Source organism: Chiloscyllium plagiosum, unplaced genomic scaffold (genome assembly GCF_037043375.1).
Source record: "Chiloscyllium plagiosum isolate Xiang-an unplaced genomic scaffold, Cpla_swu_hap1 HiC_scaffold_40, whole genome shotgun sequence".
Classification (NCBI taxonomy): Eukaryota; Metazoa; Chordata; class Chondrichthyes; order Orectolobiformes; family Hemiscylliidae; genus Chiloscyllium; species Chiloscyllium plagiosum.
This window is the reverse complement of record NW_028270178.1, coordinates 4,099,021-4,123,729: the sequence shown is the minus strand read 5'-3', so window position 1 is coordinate 4,123,729 and position 24,709 is coordinate 4,099,021. Positions and strand designations below refer to the sequence as shown.

The 24,709-nt window shown below is 50.4% G+C and overlaps 1 protein-coding gene across 1 annotated transcript in view; it reads left to right on the top strand.

The window, feature by feature from the left end:
- LOC122546066 (protein turtle homolog A-like) overlaps window positions 1–24,709 on the top strand; it is a 216,874-nt gene that overhangs the window by 171,690 nt on the left and 20,475 nt on the right. Inside the window, 6 exon segments of the mRNA XM_087981612.1 lie at window positions 5,626–5,776; window positions 6,755–6,866; window positions 7,659–7,834; window positions 13,703–13,959; window positions 21,966–22,050; window positions 23,768–23,926. Coding sequence (XP_087837738.1) covers window positions 5,626–5,776; window positions 6,755–6,866; window positions 7,659–7,834; window positions 13,703–13,959; window positions 21,966–22,050; window positions 23,768–23,926 — 940 coding nt within the window.

The following is a 24,709-nucleotide window of genomic DNA, read 5'->3' as shown; positions in this document are numbered from 1 at the left end:
GCAGTCCCTGTCTGTATTATAGAGAATAGCAGTCCCTGTGTATATTATAGACAATAGCAATCCCTGTGTGTATTTTGGAGAATAGCAGTCCGTGTGTGTATTATTGAGAATAGCAGTCCCTGTGTGCATTACTGAGAATAGTAGTCCCTGTGTACATTATCGAGAATAGCAGTCCCTGTGTGCATTACTGAGAATAGCAGTCCCTGTGTGCATTACTAAGAGTCGCAGTCCCTGTGTACATTATAGAAAATAGCAGTACATGTGTGTATTAGAGAGAATTGCAGTCCCTGTGTGTATTATAGAGAATAGCAGTCCCTGTGTGTATTATAGAGAATAGCAGTTCCTGTGTATATTACAGAGAATTGCAGTTCCTGTGTGTATTATAGAGAATAGCAGTCCGTGTGTGTATTATAGAGAATAGCAGTCCCTGTGGGTATTACAGAGAATAGCAGTCCGTGTGTGTTATAGAGAATAGCAGTCCCCTGTGTATATTATAGGGAATTGCAGTCCCTGTGTGGATATTATAGAAAATAGCAGTCCCTGTGCGTATTATAGAGATTCCCAGTCCCTGTGTGTATTATAGAGAATAGCAGTCCCTGTGTATATTATAGAGAATTGCAGTCCCTGTGTGCATTACTGAGAGTCGCAGTCCCTGTGTCCATTATAGAAAATATCAGTACATGTGTGTATTATAGAGAATTGCAGTCCCTGTGTGTATTATAGAGAATAGCAGTCCCTATGTGTATTATAGAGAATAGCAGTCCCTGTCTGTATTATAGAGAATAGCAGTCCCTGTGTATATTATAGAAAATAGCAGTCCCCGTGTATATAACAGAGAAGAGCAGTTTCTGTGTGTATTACAGAGTATAGCAGTCCCTGTGTGTATTATAGAGAATAGCAGCCCCTGTGTGTATTGTAGAGAATAGCAGTCCCCGTGTATATAACAGAGAATAGCAGTCCCTGTGTATATTATAGAGAATAGCAGTCCCTGTGTATATTATAGAGAATAGCAGTCCCTGTGTGTATTACGGAGAATAGCAGTCCCTGTGTGTATTATAGAGAATAGCAGTCCCTGTGTGCATTACTGAGAATAGCAGTCCCTGTGTGTATTATAGAGAATAGCAGTCCCTGTGTGTATTATAGAGAATAGCAGTCCCTGTGTATATTATAGAGAATAGCAGTCCCTGTGTGTATTATAGAGAATAGCAGTCCCTGTGTGTATGATAGACAATAGCAGTCCCTGTGTATATTACAGAGAATAGCAGTTCCTGTGTGTATTACAGAGAATAGCAGTCCCTGTGTGTATTATAGAGAATAGCAGTCCCTGTGTGTATTATAGAGAATAGCAGTCCCTGTGTATATTACAGAGAATTGCAGTCCCTGTGTGGATATTATAGAAAATAGCAGTCCCTGTGCGCATTATAGAGATTCCCAGTCCCTGTGTGTATTATAGAGAATAGCAGTCCCTGTGTATATTATAGAGAATTGCAGTCCCTGTGTGCATTACTGAGAGTCGCAGTCCCTGTGTACATTATAGAAAATATCAGTACATGTGTGTATTATAGAGAATTGCAGTCCCTGTGTGTATTATAGAGAATAGCAGTCCCTATGTGTATTATAGAGAATAGCAGTCCCTGTCTGTATTATAGAGAATAGCAATCCCTGTGTATATTATAGAAAATAGCAGCCCCCGTGTATATAACAGAGAAGAGCAGTTTCTGTGTGTATTACAGAGAATAGCAGTCCCTGTGTGTATTATAGAGAATAGCAGCCCCTGTGTGTATTGTAGAGAATAGCAGTCCCCGTGTATATAACAGAGAATAGCAGTCCCTGTGTATATTATAGAGAATAGCAGTCCCTGTGTATATTATAGAGAATAGCAGTCCCTGTGTGTATTACGGAGAATAGCAGTCCCTGTGTGTATTATAGAGAATAGCAGTCCCTGTGTGCATTACTGAGAATAGCAGTCCCTGTGTGTATTATAGAGAATAGCAGTCCCTGTGTGTATTATAGAGAATAGCAGTCCCTGTGTGTTTTCTAGAGAATAGCAGTCCCTATGTATATTATAGAGAATAGCAGTCCCTGTGTGTATTATAGAGAATAGCAGTCCCTGTGTGTATGATAGACAATAGCAGTCCCTGTGTGTATTACAGAGAATACCAGTCCCTGTGTGTATTGTAGAGAATAGCAGTCCCTGTGTGTCCTATACAGAACAGCAGTCCCTGTGTGTATTACAGAGAATACCAGTCCCAGTGTATATTATAGAGAATAACAGTCCCTGTGTGTATTATAGAGAATAGCAGTCCCTGTGTGTATTTTCGAGAAGAGAAGTCTCTGTGTATATTATATGGAATAACAGTCCCTGTGTGTATTATAGAGAATAGCAGTCCCTGTGTGTATTACGGAGAATAGCAGTCCCTGTGTGTATTATAGAGAATAGCAGTCCCTGTGTGCATTACTGAGAATAGCAGTCCCTGTGTGTATTATAGAGAATAGCAGTCCCTGTGTGTATTATAGAGAATAGCAGTCCCTGTGTGTATTATAGAGAATAGCAGTCCCTATGTATATTATAGAGAATAGCAGTCCCTGTGGGTATTATAGAGAATAGCAGTCCCTGTGTGTATGATAGACAATAGCAGTCCCTGTGTGTATTACAGAGAATACCAGTCCCTGTGTGTATTGTAGAGAATAGCAGTCCCTGTGTGTATTATAGAGAATAGCAGTCCCTGTGTGTATTATAGAGAACAGCAGTCCCTGTGTATATTAAAGAGAATTGCAGTCCCTGTGTGTATTATAGAGAACAGCCGTCCCTGTGTATTTTACAGAGAATAACAGTCCCTGTGTGTATTATTGAGAATAGCAGTCCCTGTGTGCATTATAGAAAATAGCAGTACGTGTGTGTATTAGAGAGAATAGCAGTCCCTGTGTGTATTATAGAGAATAGCAGTCCCTGTGTGTCCTATACAGAACAGCAGTCCCTGTGTGTATTACAGAGAATACCAGTCCCAGTGTATATTATAGAGAATAACAGTCCCTGTGTGGATGATAGAGAATAGCAGTCCCTGTGTGTATTTTCGAGAAGAGAAGTCTCTGTGTATATTATTTGGAATAACAGTCCCTGTGTGTATTATTGAGAATCGCAGTCCCTGTGTACATTATAGATAATAGCTGTACGTGTGTGTATTAGAGAGAATTGCAGTCCCTGTGTGTATTATAGTCAATAGCAGTCCCTGTCTGTTTTATAGAGAATAGCAGTCCCTGTGTGTATTATAGAGAATAGCAGTCCCTGTGTATATTAAAGAGAATTGCAGTCCCTGTGTGTATTATAGAGAACAGCCGTCCCTGTGTATATTACAGAGAATACCCATCCCTGTGTGTATTATTGAGAATAGCAGTCCCTGTGTGCATTATAGAAAATAGCAGTACGCGTGTGTATTAGAGAGAATAGCAGTCCCTGTGTGTATATTATAGAAATAGCAGACCCTGTGTGTATTATAGAGAATAGCAGTCCCTGTGTGTCCTATACAGAACAGCAGTCTCTGTGTGTATTACAGAGAATACCAGTCCCAGTGTATATTATAGAGAATAACAGTCCCTGTGTGGATGATAGAGAATAGCAGTCCCTGTGTGTATTATAGAGAATAGAAGTCTCTGTGTATATTATGGAGAATAGCAGTCCCTGTGTGTATTACAGAGAATAGCAGTCCCTGTGTGTATTATAGAGAATAGCAGTCCCTGTGTGTATTACATAGAATAGCAGTCCCTGTGTGTATTATAGAGAATAGCAGTCCCTGTGTGTATTATAGAGAATAGCAGTCCCTGTGTATATTATAGAGACTAGCAGTCCCTGTGTGTATTATAGAGAATAGCAGTCCCTGTGTGTATTATAGAGAATAGCAGTCCCTGTGTGTATTATAGAGAACAGCCGTCCCTGTGTATATTACAGAGAATAACAGTCCCTGTGTGTATTATTGAGAATAGCAGTCCCTGTGTGCATTATAGAAAATAGCAGTACGTGTGTGTATTAGAGAGAATAGCAGTCCCTGTGTGTATTATAGAGAATAGCAGTCCCTGTGTGTCCTATACAGAACAGCAGTCCCTGTGTGTATTACAGAGAATACCAGTCCCTGTGTGTATTGTAGAGAATAGCAGTCCCTGTGTGTATTATGGAGAATACCAGTCCCTGTGTGTATTGCAGAGAATACCAATCCCTGTGTGTATTATAGATAATACCAGTCCCTGTGTGTATTATAGAGAATAGCAGTCCCTGTGTGTATTATAGAGAATAGCAGTCCCTGTGTGTATTGTAGAGAATAGCAGTCCCTGTGTGTATTATAGAGAATAGCAGTCCCTTGAGTGAGGGATTCGAAAGCAGGAGGATATTATTTTCACGTGAAAGCAGAGTGATTTTAAAGAGACCTAAGGGGCAACGTTTTCCCACAGAGGGTGGTATGTGTATGGAATGAGCTGCCAGAGGAAGTGGTGGAGGCTGATACAATTACAGCATTTAAGAGGCATCTGGATGGGTATATGAATAGGAAGGGTTTGGAGGGCAGGGTGCTGGCAGGTGTGACTAGATTGAGTTGGGATATCTCGTTGGCATGGACGGGTTGGGCCGAAGGGTTTTTTTCTGTGGCTGTACATCTCTGTGAGGCTATGACTTTACTTCTGTCTCTCAATCTCTCTCTCTTTCTCCTGTGTTTCGGTGTCTCATCTCCAGTTCCCACCTGGACGGGTCAGCTGAGAACCAATCAGATCACTTGTGCACAGCTCCTTTGCTCCTGATTCACTCTGTTCACATTGATTACCCAGTTCCATACTGTGACATTACGCAGCCATCTTGGTAAAGCCGCATTTTTGAGACATTTCGAAAAACACAAAAGTTTCTTTACAACACCAGGGATAGGAAGAGGGAAAGGACATCATTGCTGGCGAGAGAGAGAGAGAGAGAGAGAGAGAGAGAGAGAGAGACAGAGGGAGAGAGGGAGAAACAGAGAGAGAGAGAGAGACAGAGAGACAGAGAGAGAGAGAGACAGAGAGAGAGAAACTGACAGAGAGAGAGAGAAAGAGAAACATAGAGAGAGACAGATAGAGAGAGAGAGAGAGACAGAGAGAGAGACAAATAGAGAGAGACAAAGAGAGAGAGAGAGAGAGAGACGGCGAGAGAGAGACGGCGAGAGAGAGACGGCGAGAGAGAGATGGCGAGAGAGACAGAGAAAGAGAGACTGAAAGTGAGAGAGACAGAGAGAGAGACAGAGACGGAGAGAGAGAGAGACAGAGACGGAGAGAGAGAGAGACAGAGAGAGAGAGTGAGAGAGACAGAGAGAGAGAGTGAGAGAGACAGAGAGAGTGAGAGTGAGAGAGAGAGAGTGAGAGAGACAGAGAGAGGGCGAGTGAGAGAGACAGAGAGAGGGAGAGACAGAGAGAGGGAGATAGTCAGCACAAGAAGACCGACATGGTGGGACCAAGATTGAGATGGAGAGACTGAGATGGAGGGGGTAGACAGAGATTGAGAGAGAGAGAGCGAGGTGTGCACCTGAGGCAGTGGGAGAAGAACGAGACGGAGGGAGGGCAGGGCGAGGAAGAGATTCCTGTTTGTAACCAGGCTGCTCCCTGATCTCCCAGGAGGGGGACACTCGCCCCAGACAGTTCCAGGTCCTTGAGGATGGGACGCTGTTCTTCCGGAGCGTCAGGAAGGAACACCACGGAACGTGGGTGTGCAAGGCGAGGGATAACCTGACGGAGATCAGCACCAGCACCACGGTGTGGGTGACAGGTCAGACTCCCCCCTGCTCACACCCTGAGGCTCACATGGTCTGGGGACGGGGAGGGGTCCCACAGTTTGGTGGGGAAGGGGGTAAGGGGTCCCACAGTTTGGTGGGGAAGGGGGTAAGGGGTCCCACAGTTTGGTGGGGAAGGGGGTAAGGGGTCCCACAGTTTGAGGGGGAGGGGGAGTGAGGGGTCCCACAGTTTGAGGGGGAGGGGGAGTGAGGGGTCTCACAGTTTGAGGGGGAGGGGGAGTGAGGGATCCCACAGTTTGAGGGGGAGGGGGAGTGAGGGGTCCCACAGTTTGGTGGGGAAGAGGGTGAGGGGTCCCACAGTTTGAGGGGGAGGGGGAGTGAGGGGTCCCACAGTTTGAAGGGGTGAGGGGAGTGAGGGGTCCCACAGTTTGAGGGGGTAGGGGTTGAGGGGTCCCAGAGTATGAGGGGGAGGGGGAGTGAGGGGTCCCACAGTTTGAGGGGGAGGGGGAGTGAGGGGTCCCACAGTTTGAGGGGGTGAGGGGGAGTGAGGGGTCCCACAGTTTGAGGGGGAGGGGGAGTGAGGGGTCCCATAGTTTGAGGGGGAGGGGGAGTGAGGGGTCTCACAGTTTGAGGGGGAGGGGGAGTGAGGGGTCCCACAGTTTGAGGGGGAGGGGGAGTGAGGGGTCCCACAGTTTGAGGGGGAGGGGGAGTGAGGGGTCCCACAGTTTGAGGGGGAGGGGGAGTGAGGGATCCCACAGTTTGAGGGGGAGGGGGAGTGAGGGGTCCCACAGTTTGAGGGGGAGGGGGAGTGAGGGGTCCCACAGTTTGAGGGGGAGGAGGAGTGAGGGATCCCACAGTTTGAGGGGGAGGGGGAGTGACGGATCCCACAGTTTGAGGGGGAGGGGGAGTGAGGGTTCCCACAGTTTGAAGGGGTGAGGGGATGTTGTGTTCAGGGAGTGTGGCCTCCCAAAGGTTCAACCTCTGACCTCAGTGACCTTGGTCCATTGCTATAGGAACCAGCCCCCACGCTGTCACCAACCTGACGGTGAGGCCGGATGTGTTCGCAGTCAATGTCTCCTGGGAGCCTGGCTTCGATGGTGGCCACCCACAGCAGTTCACCGTCTGGTAGGACACTGTCTGCTTGTCCCCTCCTTCCATAATGACACCATGGCCCTTGTTCACAGGCTCATCGTCTTCTTCACATCTTCCACACGTCAGGGGGTCGAAGAATGACCTTTCACCCCCCTCCCTTTGGCGTTAGAGTGTCCATTATAGGTCTTGTTTCTTCCTGAAGGATGGCATTATCTAAACTCTGACCCCTTTTGCCCCCTGATGGTGGAGGTCACTGTGTGTATACTGACCTTTCACCCCCTGACAGTGGAAGGCACTGTGTGTGATACTGGCCTTTCACCCCTGACCGTGGAGGTCACTGTGTGTGCAAAGTTGACCTTTAACCCCATGTCAGTGGGTCACAGTGTATGTGAAACTGACCTTTCACCCCCTCATCGTAGAGGTCACTGTGCGTATACTGACTTTTCACCCCCTGATGGTGGAGGTTACTGTGTTTACTGACCTTTCACCCCTGATGGTGAAGGTCACTGTGTGTTTACTGACCTTTCAACCCTGACCGTGGAGGTCACTATGTGCGCAAAGTTGACCTTTAACCCCATGACAGTGGGTCACAGTGTATGTGAAGCTGACCTTTCACCCCTTTCGCAATGACGGTCTCCGTGTGATGTTGACATTTCATCCCTTTACATTGGGTGTGGGGAGTTACAGTGTGTACACTGACCTTTCACCCCCTGGTGGTGGAGGTCACTGTGTGTGCTTCTGACTTCTCACCCCGCCCGCCCCCCCCAATCTCCCGGCGATGGAGGTCACAGTGTGTGACTCTCTCTCTCTCTCTCTCTCTCTCAGGTTCAGGCAGACGTCCCATGGGCCCCATGACTGGATTATCCGCATGGTCCCAGACGGAGACCATCGCTTGAGTGTGGATCATCTGTGGCCTAACACCAGCTACCAGTTCAGTGTCCTAGCCCAGAGCGATCGCGGGAGCGGGCCCTTCAGTCAGATCATCAACACCCATACCCTCTGTGAGTATCAGCACCGCGTCTCATGGTGATCCGACCTCCCTGGGAGTGACCTCTAAGTTATACAGGGCTGGGGAACCGTGAAGCCTTAGCAACGCAATCGGGGCAGGTTACCCGAGCGGACGAACATTTGGCAGACGTGGTCGAGCGGTGGAAGGCGGGAATCAGGCGCAGTTTAGTACAAGGACAGAGCAGAGGCACTCCACTTAAATGGAGAGAGTTTGCTGAGCCAAGATCAGAGCGATGCTGGAAAAGCACAGCAGGGCAGGCAGCGTCCGAGGGAGCAGGATTTGACGTTTCGGGCAAAAGCCCTTCATCAGGGATAGAGGCGACTGAGAGACTGCTGATTGCTGACCCCTGAGGTACAGAGGGGAGAGGTCTCGGAATCCTTGTTCGTGGATCTCCGTAAAGTTAGTATGGAGCTGCAGCAAGTGAGTGGGAAGGCGGAGGGGATATTGTTGTATTGTAAAAGGGGCGTGAAATTGAACGTGAAGGATATTTCACTGCGACAGTGTGAGCAGCGCCCTGCACAAACTCGGTGTATGCTCCCCTCATTTTGAATAGGAAGTTTGTCAAAAAGACCCGTGGTGTTGCACAGGGATTACTGCTGGGCCCACCCCTGCTTGTCATTGTAAATGATTAGATTAGGTTAGATTAGATTCCCGACAGTGTGGAAACAGGACCTTCGGATCAACAAGTCCACACCCACCCTCCGAAGAGCAACCCGCCCAGACCCATTCCCTTTCACCTGACACTATGGGGTAATTTAGCATGGCCAATCCACCCTAACCTATACATCCCTGAACACTATGGGGTAATTTAGCATGGCCAATCCAACCTAAGCTACACATCCCTGAACATGATGGGGTAATTTAGCATGGCCAATCCACCCTAACCTGCACATCCCTGAGCACTATGGGGTAATTTAGCATGGCCAATCCACCCTAACCCACACATCCCTGAGCACTATGGGTAATTTAGCATGGCCAATCCACCCTAACCTGCACATCCCTGAACACTATGGGTAATTTAGCACGGCCAATCCACCCTAACCTGCACATCCCTGAACACTATGGGTAATTTAGCATGGCCAATCCACCCTAACCCACACATCCCTGAGCACTATGGGTAATTTAGCATGGCCAATCCACTCTAACCTGCACATCCCTGAACACTATGGGTAATTTAGCATGGCCAATCCACCCTAACCTGCACATCCCTGAACACTATGGGTAATTTAGCATGGCCAATCCACCCTAACCCACACATCCCTGAGCACTATGGGTAATTTAGCATGGCCAATCCACCCTAACCCACACATCCCTGAACACTATGGGTAATTTAGCATGGCCAATCCACCCTAACCTGCACATCCCTGAACACTATGGGGTAATTTAGCATGGCCAATCCACCCTAACCTGCACATCCCTGAACACTATGGGGTAATTTAGCATGGCCAATCCACCCTAACCCACACATCCCTGAGCACTATGGGTAATTTAGCATGGCCAATCCACCCTAACCTGCACATCCCTGAGCACTATGGGGTAATTTAGCATGGCCAATCCACCCTAACCTGCACATCCCTGAGCACTATGGGTAATTTAGCATGGCCAATCCACCATAACCTACACATCCCTGAACACTATGGGGTAATTTAGCATGGCCCATCCTCCCTAACCTGCACATCGCTGAACACTATGGGTAATTTAGCATGGCCAATCCACTCTAACCTGCACATCCCTGAACACTATGGGTAATTTAGCACGGCCAATCCACCCTAACCTGCACATCCCTGAACACTATGGGTAATTTAGCATGGCCAATCCACCCTAACCCACACATCCCTGAGCACTATGGGTAATTTAGCATGGCCAATCCACCCTAACCCACACATCCCTGAACACTCTGGGTAATTTAGCATGGCCAATCCACCCTAACCTGCACATCCCTGAACACTATGGGTAAGTTAGCATGGCCAATCCACCCTAACCTGCACATTTTTGGACTGTGGGAGGAAACCGGAGCACCCGGAGGAAACCCACACAGACACGGGGAGAATGTGCAAACTCCACACAGTCAGTCGCCCCGAGGGCAAGAATTGAACCTGGCGCGATGCAACGAATCGGATGAGCATATATAGTAGGCATTGTTAGTACGTTTGTGAATGACACCAGGACTGATGGCAGAGTGAACAGTGAAGAGGGTTATCTAGGATTAGAAAGAGGTCTTAACCAACTGGGCTGAGGAGTGGTTGATGGAGTTCAATTTGGGGTAAATGCGAGGTGTTGCTTTTTTGGAAAACAAGCACCAGTGGGACTGAAACAGTTAATGGGAGGGCCCTGGGTAGTGTCGGAGAACAGAGAGGCCTAGGAGAGCAGGGACATCATCCTTTGAAGTTTGTGTCACATGTAGACAAGGGGGTGTTAAGAAGGTGTTTAGCACGCTTGCCTTCATTGCTCAGTCCTTGGAGTACAGGAGTTGGGGAATGTCATGTTGGGGTTGTACAGGACATTGGTGAGGCCCCATCTGGAGCACTGTGTCCAGTTCTGGTTACAGGAAGGAGATGATTCAACTGGACAGGGTTCAAAAGGGATTTACCGGGAGGTTGCTGGGAATGGTGGGTTTGAGATATACGGAGAGGCTGGGAGTTTTTTTCCCTGGAGCGTAGGAGGTTGACTTTATAGAGGTTTATAAAATCGTGAGGGGTATAGATAAGGTGAAGGGCAAGTGTCTTTTCCCGAGGGTGGGGATTTCAAGACTAGGGGGCATATTTTTGAGGCGAGAGGAGAGAGATTTTAAAAAGACATGAGGAGCAATTTTATTTTTTTAACACAGAGAGTGGTTTCTGTGTGGAATGAGGAAGTGGTGGATGTGGACATAGTTACAGCGTTGAAAAGACATTTGGATAAGACATGAACTGGAAAGGGATGTGGGCCAGGAGCAGGCAGGCAGTACTGGTTTAGTTTGGGATTGGGGTCGGCATGGACTAGTTGGGCCGAAGGGTCTGTTTCCACGCAGATCTGTTACGCTGAGTGGTGAGAGTTTGCAGAGCTCGGAGATGTGGAGAGATCTGGGGAGGCTCCATGTAGGAATCACAAATAGGATGACACAATGGTTAGCACTGCTGCCTCACAGCGACAGGGTTCCTGTCTCAGGCAACTGTCTGTGTGGAGTTTGCACATTCTCCCTGTGTCTGCATGGGTTTTCCTCCGGGTGCTCCTGTTTCCTCCCACAATCCGAAGATGTGCAGATAGGGTGGATTGGCCAAGCTAAATTACCCCATAGTGCTCAGAGATGTGCAGGTTAGGGTGGATTGGCCATGCTAAATTACCCCATAGTGTTCAGGGATGTGCAGGTTAGGGTGGATTGGCCATGCTAAATTACCCGTGGTGCTCAGGGATGTGCAGGTTAGGGTGGATTGGCCATGCTAAATTACCCATAGTGCTCAGGGATGTGCAGGTTAGGGTGGATTGGCCATGCTAAATTACCCCATAGTGTTCAGGGATGTGCAGGTTAGGGTGGATTGGCCATGCTAAATTACCCATAGTGCTCAGGGATGTGCAGGTTAGGGTGGATTGGCCATGCTAAATTACCCCATAGTGTTCAGGGATGTGCAGGTTAGGGTGGATTGGCCATGCTAAATTACCCATAGTGTTCAGGGATGTGTAGATTAGGGTGGATTGGCCATGCTAAATTACCCATAGTGTTCAGGGATGTGTAGGTTAGGGTGGATTGGCCATGCTAAATTACCCATAGTGCTCAGGGATGTGTAGGTTAGGGTGGATTGGCCGTGCTAAATTACCCATAGTGTTCAGGGATGTACAGGTTAGGGTGGATTGGCCATGCTAAATTACCCATAGTGTTCAGGGATGTGTAGGTTAGGGTGGATTGGCCATGCTAAATTACCCATAGTGCTCAGGGATGTGCAGGTTAGGGTGGATTGGCCATGCTAAATTACCCATAGTGTTCAGGGATATGCAGGTTAGGGTGGATTGGCCATGTTAAATTACCCCATAGTGTTCAGGGATGTGCAGGTTAGGGTGGATTGGCCATGCTAAATTGCCCCATAGTGCTCAGGATGTGCAGGTTAGGGTGGATTGGCCATGCTAAATTACCCCATAGTGCTCAGGGATGTGCAAGTTAGGGTGGATTGGCCATGCTAAATTACCCATAGTGCTCAGGGATGTGCAGGTTAGGGTGGATTGGCCATGCTAAATTACCGCATAATGTTCAGGGATGTGCAAGTTAGCGTATATTGGCCGTGCTAAATTACCCCATAGTGCTCAGGGATGTGTAGGTTAGGGTGGATTGGCCATGCTAAATTACCCATAGTGCTCAGGGATGTGCTGGTTCGGGTGGATTGGCCATGCTAAATTACCCATAGTGCTCAGGGATGTGCAGGTTAGGGTGGATTGGCCATGCTAAATTACCCATAGTGTTCATGGATGTGTAGGTTAGGGTGGATTGGCCATGCTAAATTACCCATAGTGTTCAGGGATGTGCAAGTTTGGGTGGATTGGCCATGCTAAATTACACCATAGTGTTCAGGGATGTGCAGGTTAGGGTGGATTGGCCATGCTAAATTACCCATACTGTTCAGGGATGTGCCGGTTAGGGTGGATTGGCCATGCTAAATTACCCATAGTGCTCAGGGATGTGCTGGTTCGGGTGGATTGGCCATGCTAAATTACCCATAGTGCTCAGGGATGTGCAGGTTAGGGTGGATTGGCCATGCTAAATTACCCATAGTGTTCAGGGATGTGCTGGTTCGGGTGGATTGGCCATGCTAAATTACCCATAGTGCTCAGGGATGTGCTGGTTCGGGTGGATTGGCCATGCTAAATTACCCGTGGTGCTCAGGGATGTGCAGGTTAGGGTGGATTGGCCATGCTAAATTACCGCATAGTGTTCAGGGATGTGCAAGTTAGGGTATATTGGCCGTGCTAAATTACCCCATAGTGCTCAGGGAATTGCAAGTTAGGGTGGATTGGCCATGCTAAATTACCCATAGTGCTCAGGGATGTGCTGGTTCGGGTGGATTGGCCATGCTAAATTACCCATAGTGCTCAGGGATGTGCAGGTTAGGGTGGGTTGGCCATGCTAAATTACCCATAGTGCTCAGGGAATTGCAAGTTAGGGTGGATTGGCCATGCTAAATTACCCATAGTGCTCAGGGATGTGCTGGTTCGGGTGGATTGGCCATGCTAAATTACCCATAGTGCTCATGGATGTGTAGGTTAGGGTGGATTGGCCATGCTAAATTACCCATAGTGTTCAGGGATGTGCAAGTTTGGGTGGATTGGCCATGGTAAATTACCCCATAGTGCTCAGGGATGTGCAGGTTAGGGTGGATCAGTCAGGGGTAGAGGGTAAATGGGTCTGGGTGGGTTACTCTTCGGAGGGTCGGAGTGGACTGGTTGGGCCAAAGGGCCTGTTTCCACACTGTCGGGGATTCTCTGATTTGGAAACGGGGGAGGTGACTGGACTGAGGAACGTTCAAAGGATGTCACATGTCAGGGAAGGATCTGGAACGAGGTGGGGGCAACAAAGATGAGGGAGGCGCTGGGGGGGGGGGTGGTAACGTGTTTCTGTCGGAGGGTCATGAACATTTTGGAAACCCATTCCTGAAAAGGCAGCGGGAGCAGAATCCTTGGACAATTCTCACAAGGCAGAGCTCGATGACCCAGGGGGGGAAAGGTGACTGGGATCGGGTGGGGTTGGGGGTAGAGTCGCGGTTAAAAATCCGAGCGGCCATGTTGGTTTTGAAAGGGAGGGCAGGGCTCTTGAGGGCCGAAGGGTCGCATCTTGAGCCCATGTTCCCCGCCCGACGTCTAACTTTCTCGCCGTTGCCTCCTCCCCATGCCCCAGGCGTTCCCGCGGCGACGGCGACCCCACGGCGACCCCCGGCGCCGAGCGAGAGGGCCCGCCCCCTGCTGCCCCCCAGCAACCTGGCGGCGAATCGGACAGCGGGGGGGATCGTGCTCCGCTGGGCCCCACCCCCGGCCCCCTCCCGCCTCCCCCTGGCCTACGTGCTGGAGTACCGGGGGGGGCCCGGGGCCTGGGAGGTGCTGCACAGTGCGATCCCAGCCCAGCAGGACCGGCTACTGCTGACCGGACTCGTCAAGGTCAGAGGTCAAGGTTTCGTGGGCTGGCATTGTCGGGGGGGCCGCGAGGGGGAGAGGGGGAGACGAAGTGGGAGGGTGGGGGCGGCACAGAGAAGGAACAAGGAAAGAGAGGCTTGAAAAGAGGGAGAAAGGGAAGAGAGAGAGAGAGTGAGAGAGAAAACGTCTTGGAGAAAGCGAGAGAAAAGAAACTGTCCCTGAAAGGGAGAGAGAAAGAGAGAGGGAAAGAAATACATTCTTAAGGAAAGAGAGAGAAAAAAACTCTTGAAGAAAGAGAGAGAGAGAGAGAGGTGTGGGGAGTAGAGAGAGAGAGTTAAAGAAACTCTTAAGGAAAAAGGGAGGGAGAGAGTGAAAGAAACTTAAGGAAGGAGAGAGAGAGAGAGAAACTCGAAGGAAAGAGAGAGAGAATGAAACTTAAGGAAGCAGAAAGACAGAGAAAGAAACTCTTAGTGAAAGAGAGAGAGGTAGAGAGAGTGTAAGGGACACAGGTAAAGAGTAAGAGAGACAGAGAGATTTAATTGCAGAGAGGGTGAGAGAGAGGGGTTGTGGAGAGTAGAGAGAGAGGGGTTGTGGAGAGTAAATAGAGAGAGGGGATTGGGAGAGTAGAGAGAGAGGGGGGTGTGGAGAGTAGAGAGAAAGAGGGGGGTATGGAGAGTAGAGAGAGAGGGGGGTGTGGAGAGTAGAGAGAAAGAGGGGGGTATGGAGAGTAGAGAGAGAGAGGGGGGTATGGAGAGTAGAGAGAGAGAGAGGGGGGTATGGAGAGTAGAGAGAGAGAGGGGGGTGTGGAGAGTAGAGAGAGGGGGGTGTGGAGAGTAGAGAGAGGGGGGTGTGGAGAGTAGAGAGAGAGAGGGGATATGGAGAGTAGAGAGAGAGAGGGGATATAGAGGGTAGAGAAAGAGAGAGGGGGGTATGGAGAGTAGAGAAAGAGAGACGGGTATGGAGAGTAGAGAGAGAGGGGATATGGAGAGTAGAGAGAGAGAGAGGGGATATGGAGAGTAGAGAGAGAGAGAGGGGATATGGAGAGTAGAGAGAGAGAGGGGGGTATGGAGAGTAGAGAGAGAGAGAGAGGGGTATGGAGAGTAGAGAGAGAGAGAGGGGTATGGAGAGTCGAGAAAGAGAGGGGGGTATGGAGAGTAGAGAGAGAGAGAGGGGGGTATGGAGAGTAGAGAGAGAGAGAGGGGGGTGTGGAGAGTAGAGAGAGGGGGGTGTGGAGAGTAGAGAGAGGGGGGTGTGGAGAGTAGAGAGAGAGAGGGGATATGGAGGGTAGAGAAAGAGAGAGGGGTATGGAGAGTAGAGAAAGAGAGAGGGGGGTATGGAGAGTAGAGAGAGAGATAGGGGGATATGGAGAGTAGAGAGAGAGAGAGGGGGGTATGGAGAGTAGAGAGAGAGAGAGAGGGGGTTATGGAGAGTAGAGAGAGACGGGGGTATGGAGAGTAGAGAGAGACGGGGGTATGGAGAGTAGAGAGAGAGAGAGGGGGATATGGAGAGTAGAGAGAGAGAGAGGGGGATATGGAGAGTAGAGAAAGAGAGAGGGGGATATGGAGAGTAGAGAGAGAGGGGGGGTGTGGAGAGTAGAGAGGGGTATGGAGAGTAGAGAGAGAGAGAGAGAGGGGTGTAGAGAGAGAGAGAGGGGGTATGGAGAGTAGAGAAAGCGAGAGGGGATATGGAGAGTAGAGAAAGAGAGAGGGGGATATGGAGAGTAGAGAGAGGAGGGGTGTGGAGAGTAGAGAGAGAGAGGGGGGTATGGAGAGTAGAGAAAGAGGGGATATGGAGAGTAGAGAGAGAGGGGATATGGAGAGTAGAGAGAGAGAGAGAGGGGATATGGAGAGTAGAGATAGAGAGAGGGGATATGGAGAGTAGAGAGAGAGAGAGGGGATATGGAGAGTAGAGAGAGAGAGAGGGGTATGGAGAGTAGAGAGAGAGAGAGAGGGGTATGGAGAGTAGAGAGAGAGAGAGAGGGGTATGGAGAGTCGAGAAAGAGAGGGGGGTATGGAGAGTAGAGAGAGAGAGAGGGGGGTATGGAGAGTAGAGAGAGAGAGAGGGGGGTGTGGAGAGTAGAGAGAGGGGGGTGTGGAGAGTAGAGAGAGGGGGGTGTGGAGAGTAGAGAGAGAGAGGGGATATGGAGGGTAGAGAAAGAGAGAGGGGTATGGAGAGTAGAGAAAGAGAGAGGGGGGTATGGAGAGTAGAGAGAGAGATAGGGGGATATGGAGAGTAGAGAGAGAGAGGGGGGGGTATGGAGAGTAGAGAGAGAGAGAGAGGGGGTTATGGAGAGTAGAGAGAGACGGGGGTATGGAGAGTAGAGAGAGACGGGGGTATGGAGAGTAGAGAGAGAGAGAGGGGGATATGGAGAGTAGAGAGAGAGAGAGGGGGATATGGAGAGTAGAGAAAGAGAGAGGGGGATATGGAGAGTAGAGAGAGAGGGGGGGTGTGGAGAGTAGAGAGGGGTATGGAGAGTAGAGAGAGAGAGAGAGGGGTGTAGAGAGAGAGAGAGGGGGTATGGAGAGTAGAGAAAGCGAGAGGGGATATGGAGAGTAGAGAAAGAGAGAGGGGGATATGGAGAGTAGAGAGAGGAGGGGTGTGGAGAGTAGAGAGAGAGAGGGGGGGTATGGAGAGTAGAGAAAGAGGGGATATGGAGAGTAGAGAGAGAGGGGATATGGAGAGTAGAGAGAGAGAGAGAGGGGATATGGAGAGTAGAGATAGAGAGGGGATATGGAGAGTAGAGAGAGTGGGGGGGATATGGAGAGTAGAGAGAGAGAAGGGGGTATGGAGAGTAGAGAGAGAGGGGATTTGGAGAGTAGAGAAAGAGAGAGGGGGGTATGGAGAGTAGAGAGAGAGAGAGAGGGGGGGCTGTGGAGAGTAGAGAGAGCGGGGTATGGAGAGTAGAGAAAGAGAGAGGGGGATATGGAGAGTAGAGAGAGAGAGGGGGATATGGAGATAAGAGAGAGAGAGGGGGTATGGAGAGTAGAGAGAGAGAGAGAGGGGATATGGAGAGTAGAGAGAGAGAGAGGGGGGTATGGAGAGTAGAGAGAGGGGGGGTATGGAGAGCAGAGAGAGGGGATATGGAGAGTAGAGAAAGAGAGAGGGGGGTATGGAGAGTAGAGAGAGAGAGGGGGGTATGGAGAGTAGAGAGAGAGGGTGTGGGGAGTAGGGAGAGAGAGGGGGTGTGGAGAGTAGAGAGAGAGAGGGTATGGAGAGTAGAGAGAGAGAGGGTATGGAGAGTAGAGAGAGGGAGAGGGTGTGTGGAGAGTAGAGAAAGAGAGAGACGGGTATGGAGAGTAGAGAAAGAGAGAGAGGGGTATGGAGAGTAGAGAGAGAGAGGGGGGGATATGGAGAGTAGAGAGAGAGAGAGAGGATATGGAGAGTAGAGAGAGAGAGAGGGGGTATGGAGAGTAGAGAGTAGAGAGAGAGGGGGGTATGGAGAGTAGAGAAAGAGAGAGGGGTGTATGGAGAGTAGAGAGAGAGAGGGGGGATATGGAGAGTAGAGAGAGAGAGAGAGGATATGGAGAGTAGAGAGAGAGAGAGGGGGTATGGAGACTAGAGAGTAGAGAGAGAGGGGGGTATGGAGAGTAGAGAGTAGAGAGAGAGGGGGGTATGGAGAGTAGAGAGAGAGAGAGGGAGTTATAGGGAGTAGAGAGAGAGGGGATATGGAGAGTAGAGAAAGAGAGAGGGGGATATGGAGAGTAGAGAGAGAGAGAGGGGGTGTGGAGAGGAGAGAGAGAGAGGGGTATGGAGAGTAGAGAGAGAGAGAGGGGATATGGAGAGTAGAGAGAGAGGGGGGTATGGAGAGTAGAGAGAAAGGGGATATGGAGAGTAGAGAGAGAGAGGGGATATGGAGAGGAGAGAGAAAGAGAGGGGATATGGAGAGTAGAGAGAGAGGGGGGTATGGAGAGTAGAGAGTAGAGAGAGAGGGGGGTATGGAGAGTAGAGAGAAAGGGGATATGGAGAGTAGAGAGAGAGAGAGGGGATATGGAGAGTAGAGAGAGAGAGGGGATATGGAGAGTAGAGAGAGAGGGGGGTATGGAGAGTAGAGAGAGAGAGAGGGGATATGGAGAGTAGAGAGAGAGAGGGGGGGGTATGGAGAGTAGAGAGAGGAGGGGTATGGAGAGCAGAGAGAGAGGATATGGAGAGTAGAGAGAGAGAGGGGGGGGTATGGAGAGTAGAGAGAGGGGGGGTATGGAGAGCAGAGAGAGGGGATATGCAGAGTAGAGAAAGAGAGAGGGGGGTAAGGAGAGTAGAGAGAGAGAGAGGGGGGTATGGAGAGTAGAGAGAGAGGGTGTGGGGAGTAGGGAGAGAGAGGGGGTGTGGAGAGTAGAGAGAGAGAGGGTATGGAGAGTAGAGAGAGGGAGAGGGTGTGTGGAGAGTAGAGAAAGAGAGAGACGGGTATGGAGAGTAGAGAAAGAGAGAGAGGGGTATGGAGAGTAGAGAAAGAGAGAGGGGTGTATGGAGAGTAGAGAGAGAGAGGGGGGATATGGAGAGTAGAGAGAGAGAGAGAGGATATGGAGAGTAGAGAGAGAGAGGGGGGTATGGAGAGTAGAGAGAGAGGGGGGTATGGAGAGTAGAGAGAGAGAGAGAGGGAGTTATAGGGAGTAGAGAGAGAGAGGGGATATGGAGAGTAGAGAGAGAGAGGGGATTTGGAGAGTAGAGAAAGAGAGAGGGGGATATGGAGAGTAGAGAGAGAGAGAGGGGGTGTGGAGAGGAGAGAGAGAGAGGGGTATGGAGAGTAGAGAGAGAGAGAGGGGATATGGAGAGTAGAGGGGGGGGGTATGGAGAGTAGAGAGAAAGGGGATATGGAGAGTAGAGAGAGAGAGAGGGGATATGGAGAGTAGAGAGAAAGAGAGGGGATATGGAGAGTAGAGAGAGAGGGGGGTATGGAGAGTAGAGAGAGAGAGGGGATATGGAGAGTAGATAGAGAGAGAGGGGGGTATGGAGAGTAGAGAGAGGGGGGGTATGGAGAGCAGAGAGAGAGGATATGGTGAGTAGAGAAAGAGAGAGGGGGGTATGGAGAGTAGAGAGAGAGAGAGGGGGGTATGGAGAGTAGAGAGAGAGGGTGTGGGGAGTAGGGAGAGAGAGGGGGTGTGGAGAGTAGAGAGAGAGAGGGTATGGAGAGTAGAGTGAGGGAGAGGGTGTGTGGAGAGTAGAGAAAGAGAGAGACGGGTATGGAGAGTAGAGAAAGAGAGAGAGGGGTATGGAGAGTAGAGAAAGAGAGAGGGGGGTATGGAGAGTAGAGAGAGAGGGGGGTATGGAGAGTAGAGAGAGAGAGAGAGAGTGAGGTATAGGGAGTAGAGAGAGAGAGAGGGGATATGGAGAGTAGAGAAAGAGAAAGGGGGATATGGAGAGTAGAGAGAGAGAGAGGGGGTGTGGAGAGGAGAGAGTGAGGGGGGTATGGAGAGTAGAGAGAGAGAGAGGGGATATGGAGAGTAGAGAGAGAGAGGGGGGTATGGAGAGTAGAGAGAAAGGGGATATGGAGAGTAGAGAGAGAGAGAGGGGATATGGAGAGTAGAGAAAGAGAGGGGGGTATGGAGAGGAGAGAGAGAGGGGGGTATGGAGAGGAGAGAGAGAGAGAGGGTGTGGGGAGTAGGGAGAGAGAGGGGGTGTGGAGAGTAGAGAGAGTGAGGGTGTGGAGAGTAGAGAGAGAGAGAGAGGGTGTGTGGAGAGTAGAGAGAGAGAGAGGACGTGGAGAGTAGAGAGGGGGGTGTGGAGAGTAGAGAGAGAGAGGGTGTGGAGAGTAGAGAGCGAGAGAGGGAGGTGTGGAGAGGAGAGAGAGAGAGGGAGGTGTGGAGAGGAGAGAGAGAGGGGGTGTGGAGAGTAGAGAGAGAGAGAGGGAGAGGGTGTGTGGAGAGTAGAGAGAGAGAGAGGGTGTGTGGAGAGTAGAGAGAGGGAGGTGTGGAGAGGAGAGAGAGAGGGGGTGTGGAGAGTAGAGAGAGAGAGAGGGAGAGGGTGTGTGGAGAGTAGAGAGAGAGAGAGGGTGTGTGGAGAGTAGAGAGAGAGAGAGAGGGAGGTGTGGAGAGGAGAGAGCGAGAGGGGGTGTGGAGAGTAGAGAGAGGGGTGTGTGGGGAGTAGAGAGAGAGGGGGTGTGGGGAGTAAAGAGAGAGGGGTGTGTGGAGACTAGAGAGAGCGAGAGAGGGGGTGTGTAGAGTAGAGAGAGAGAGAGGGGGGGTTTGGAGAGGAGAGAGAGGGTGTGTGGAGAGTAGAGAGAGAGAGGGGGCGGTGTGGAGAGGAGAGAGAGAGGGGGTGTGGAGAGTAGAGAGAGAGAGGGGGGCGGTGTGGAGAGGAGAGAGAGGGGGGGTGTGGAGAGTAGAGAGAGAGAGAGGGGATGTGGGGAGTAGAGAGAGAGAGAAGTTGTGTGGAGAGTAGTGAGGGGGGGGTGTGGAGAGTAGAAAGAGATATCAAGGGATAGAGTTAAAGAAGGAGACAGATTGAGGGAGGGGAGAGAGAGAGATCGATGGATAGAGTTGAGGAAGGAGAGAGATTGAGGGATAGAATTGAGGAAGGGGAGAGGTTGAGGGAAGGGAGAGAAAGGGAGAGAGATCGAGGGATAGAGTTGAGGAAGGAGAGAGATTGAGGGAGAGGTGAGAGAGAGATCGAGGGATAGAGTTAAGGAAGGAGAGAGATTGAGGGAGAGGTGAGAGCGAGATCGAGGGATAGAGTTAAGGAAGGAGAGAGATTGAGGGAGAGGTGAGAGAGAGAGAGATCGAGGGATAGAGTTAAGGAAGGAGAGAGGTTGAGAGAGAGAGAGATCGTGGGATAGAGTTAAGGAAGGAGAGAGATTGAGGGAGAGGTGAGAGAGAGAGATCGAGGGATAGAGTTACGGAAGGAGAGAGATTGAGGGAGATGTGAGAGAGAGATCGAGGGATAGAGTTAAGGAAGGAGAGAGATTGAGGGAGAGGTGAGAGAGAGATTGTGGGATAGAGTTAAGGAAGGAGAGAGGTTGAGGGAGGGAGAGAGCGAGAGATCGAGGGATAGAGTTATGGAAGGAGAGAGATTGAGAGAGAGAGTGAGAGATCGAGGGATAGAGTTATGGAAGGAGAGAGATTGAGGGAGAGGTGAGAGAGAGATTGTGGGATAGAGTTATGGAAGGAGAGAGGTTGAGGGAGAGGTGAGAGAGAGATCGCGGGATAGAGTTAAGGAAGGAGAGAGATTGAGGGAGGGGTGAGAGAGATTGAGTGATAGAGTTATGGAAGGAGAGAGATTGAGGGAGAGGTGAGAGAGAGAGATCGAGGTATAGAGTTAAGGAAGGAGAGAGATTGAGGGAGAGGTGAGAGAGAGATCGAGGGATAGAGTTAAGGAAGGAGAGAGATTGAGGGAGATGTGAGAGAGAGAGAGATCGTGGGATAGAGTTAAGGAAGGAGAGAGATTGAGGGAGAGGTGAGAGAGAGAGATCGAGGGATAGAGTTAAGGAAGGAGAGAGATTGAGGGAGATGTGAGAGAGAGAGAGATCGTGGGATAGAGTTAAGGAAGGAGAGAGATTGAGGGAGAGGTGAGAGAGAGAGATCGAGGGATAGAGTTAAGGAAGGAGAGAGATTGAGGGAGATGTGAGAGAGAGAGAGATCGTGGGATAGAGTTAAGGAAGGAGAGAGATTGAGGGACGCAGAGGGGAACACGTGGTTTAGCAATTGATGGGAGGAGAAAGACAGAGAGACTGTCGGAGAGAGATCAAAGGAGAGAAAAGGGAGAGGGGGAAGAAGTGAATGACAGGTGCAGAGGAAGGAGAGCGTGATCAAAGGAGAGAATGAAAGTGAAGAGGAGGGGATTGAGATTGAGGGTGGAGAGAAATTGAACAGAGAGGGAGAGTGAGGGCAGAGAGTGAAGGGGAATGATGGGAGAGAAGGTGAAAGTGATAGATGGGGGGGCAGAGAGTGACTGATATAAATTCAGGAAGACTGGCAGAGAGATCGAACGAGAGATAGAAAGAATGAGGGTGGGAGGTAAGATGATTGAGGGTAGACGGGAGCGGGTAAGGCTCTCACTGAGCTCATCACTAACTCTGAGTCCGGTCTCTGTTCCGTTAGGATGTTTCCTATCAGTTCCGTATGGTTTCACGGAGCGAGGAGCTGGTCAGTGAGCCGAGTGATATTGTTAATGTCTCAACCTCAGGTAAAGGGATGTGTGTGTGTGTGTCTGTGTGAGTGTGTGTGTGTGTGTGTGTGTGAGAGACAGAGAGCGTGAACATGTGTGTCTGCGCGTGTGTCTGTGTGAGTGTATACGCGTGTGTGTGAGATAGAGCAGGAGTCTGTGTGTGTCTGCGCCTGCGTGTGAGTGAGTGTGTGTGTGAGTGTCTGTGTGTGTGTCAGTGTGTGTCAGTGTGTGTGAGTATGTCAGTGTGTGCGAGTGTGTGCGCATGAGTGTGGGTGAGGGAGTTTGTGTGAGAGCGAGGGTGTGTGTGAGTGAGAGTGTGTCTGTGTGTGTGTGTGTGCGAGTGTTTGTGTGTGTGTGTATGTGCGCATGAGTGTGTGTGTGAGGGAGTTTGTGTGTGAGCAAGTGTGTGTGTGTGAGAGAGTGTGCATGTGAGAGAGAGTGTGTGAGAGTGTGTGTGTGTATGTGAGAGCAAGTGTGTGTTTGTATGTGAGCAGGTGTGTGTGTGAGTGTGTGTGAGAGCGCGGGTGTGTGTGTGAGAGAGTGTGTGTGTGTGTGTGAGCGAGTGTGTGTGTGAGAGCATGTGTGTGTGTGTGTATGTGAGCGGGTGTGCGTGAGAGAGTCTGTGTGAGTGTGAGCGAGTGTGCATGTGAGAGAGAGTGTGTGAGAGTGAGTGTGTGAGTGTGTGAGTGTGTGAGAGCAAGTGTGTGTTTGTATGTGAGCAGGTGTGTGTGTGAGAGAGTCTGTGTGAGTGTGTGTGTGTATGAGTGAGGGTGTGTGGGAGAGTGTGAGTGTGTATGAGTGAGTGTGTGTGAGAGCGCGGGTGTGAGAGTGTGTGTGTGTGTGAGCGAGTGTGTGTGTGTGAGTGAATGTGTGTGTGTGTGTGTGTGAGAGCAAGTGTGTGTGTATGTGAGCGGGTGTGCGTGAGAGAGTCTGTGTGAGTGTGAGCGAGTGTGCATGTGAGAGAGAGTGTGTGAGAGTGAGTGTGTGAGTGTGTGTGTATGTGAGAGCAAGTGTGTGTTTGTATGTGAGCAGGTGTGTGTGTGAGAGAGTCTGTGTGAGTGTGTGTGTGTATGAGTGAGTGTGTGTGGGAGAGTGTGAGTGTGTATGAGTGAGTGTGTGTGAGAGCGCGGGTGTGTGTGTGTGTGTGAGAGTGTGTGTGTGTGAGCGAGTGTGTGTGTGTGTGAGTGAATGTGTGTGTGTGTGAGAGCAAGTGTGTGTGTGTATGTGAGCGGGTGTGCGTGAGAGAGTCTGTGTGAGTGAGAGCGAGTGTGTGTGTGAGAGTGTGAGTGTGTGTGAGACTGTGTGTGTATGTGTGAGTGTGAGTGAGTGTGAGACTGTGTGTGTGAGACTGTGTGTGTGTGAGTGTGTGTGTGTGAGACTGTGTATGTGTGTGTGTGTGAGACTCTGTGTATGTGTATGTGTGTGTGAGTGAGAGTGTGTGAGAGTATGTGTGTGTGAGTGTGTGCGAGTGTGTGTGTGTGAGAGTGTATGTGTATGTGTGTGAGAGAGAGTGTGTGTGTGTGTGAGAGAGTGTGTGTATGTGTGTGTGAGAGTGTGTGAGAGTGTGTGTGAGAGTGAGTGTGTGTGTGTGAGAGTGAGTGTGTGTGTGTGTGTGTGTGAGAGAGTGTGAGAGTGTGTGTACACGGGGAGGCTCAGTCCCTATGAGGGAGGTTTGCAGCTTGACAATCTCAGGCCGGGTTCTAATATGCTCCGTTTTCCCGGTCCCCTCCCCCAGGAATGTCCAGCTACCCCTCGGGGGAGACGGGGTGGGACCCCTTCACCCACTCTGTCCGGGCTGGCATCATCGCTGGGGTCTGCTTCCTCACAACAGCCTTCATCATCAGCATCCTGGTCTCACACGTCATGAGGATGAGGAGAGAGAGCCGACTGCAAAGTGAGAAGCTGTGAGGTGCTATTGGGCAGCGGTGGGGGGGGGAGGGTATGGGGGGGGCTGGGGAACTGAGAAAGCAAACTCAACCCTGGGCATCAAGGCTGCCTTCGACCGAGCGTGGCATCACGGAGCCCTGGCAAGACTGGAATCAATGGGTATCGGGAGGGGGGAGGGGCAAACTCTCTGCTGGTTGGGGTCAGACCTGGCACAGGGGAAGATGGTTGTGGTTGTTGGAGGGTCAGTCATCTCAGCTACATAGAGATGTACAGCATGGAAACAGACCCTTCGGCCCAACCCGTCCATGCCGACCAGATATCCCAACCCAATCTGGTCCCACCTGCCAGCACCCGGCCCATATCCCTCCAAACCCTTCCTATTCATATACCCATCCAGATGCCTCTTAAATGCTGTAATTGTACCAGCCTCCACCACATCCTCTGGCAGCTCATTCCATACACATACCACCCTCTGGGTGAAAACGTTGCCCCTTAGGTCTCTTTTATATCTTTCCCCTCTCACCCTAAACCTATGCCCCTCTAGTTCTGGACTCCCCCACCCCAGGGGAAAAGACTTTGCCTATTTACCCTATCCATGCCCCTCATGATTTTATAAACCTCTATAAGGTCACCCCTCAGCCTCCGACACTCCAGGGAAAACAGCCCCAGCCTGTTCAGCCTCTCCCTCCAACCCTGGCAACATCCTTGTAAACCTTTTCTGAAACCTTTCAAGTTTCCCAACATCTTTCCGATAGGAAGGAGACCAGAATTGCACGCAATATTCCAACAT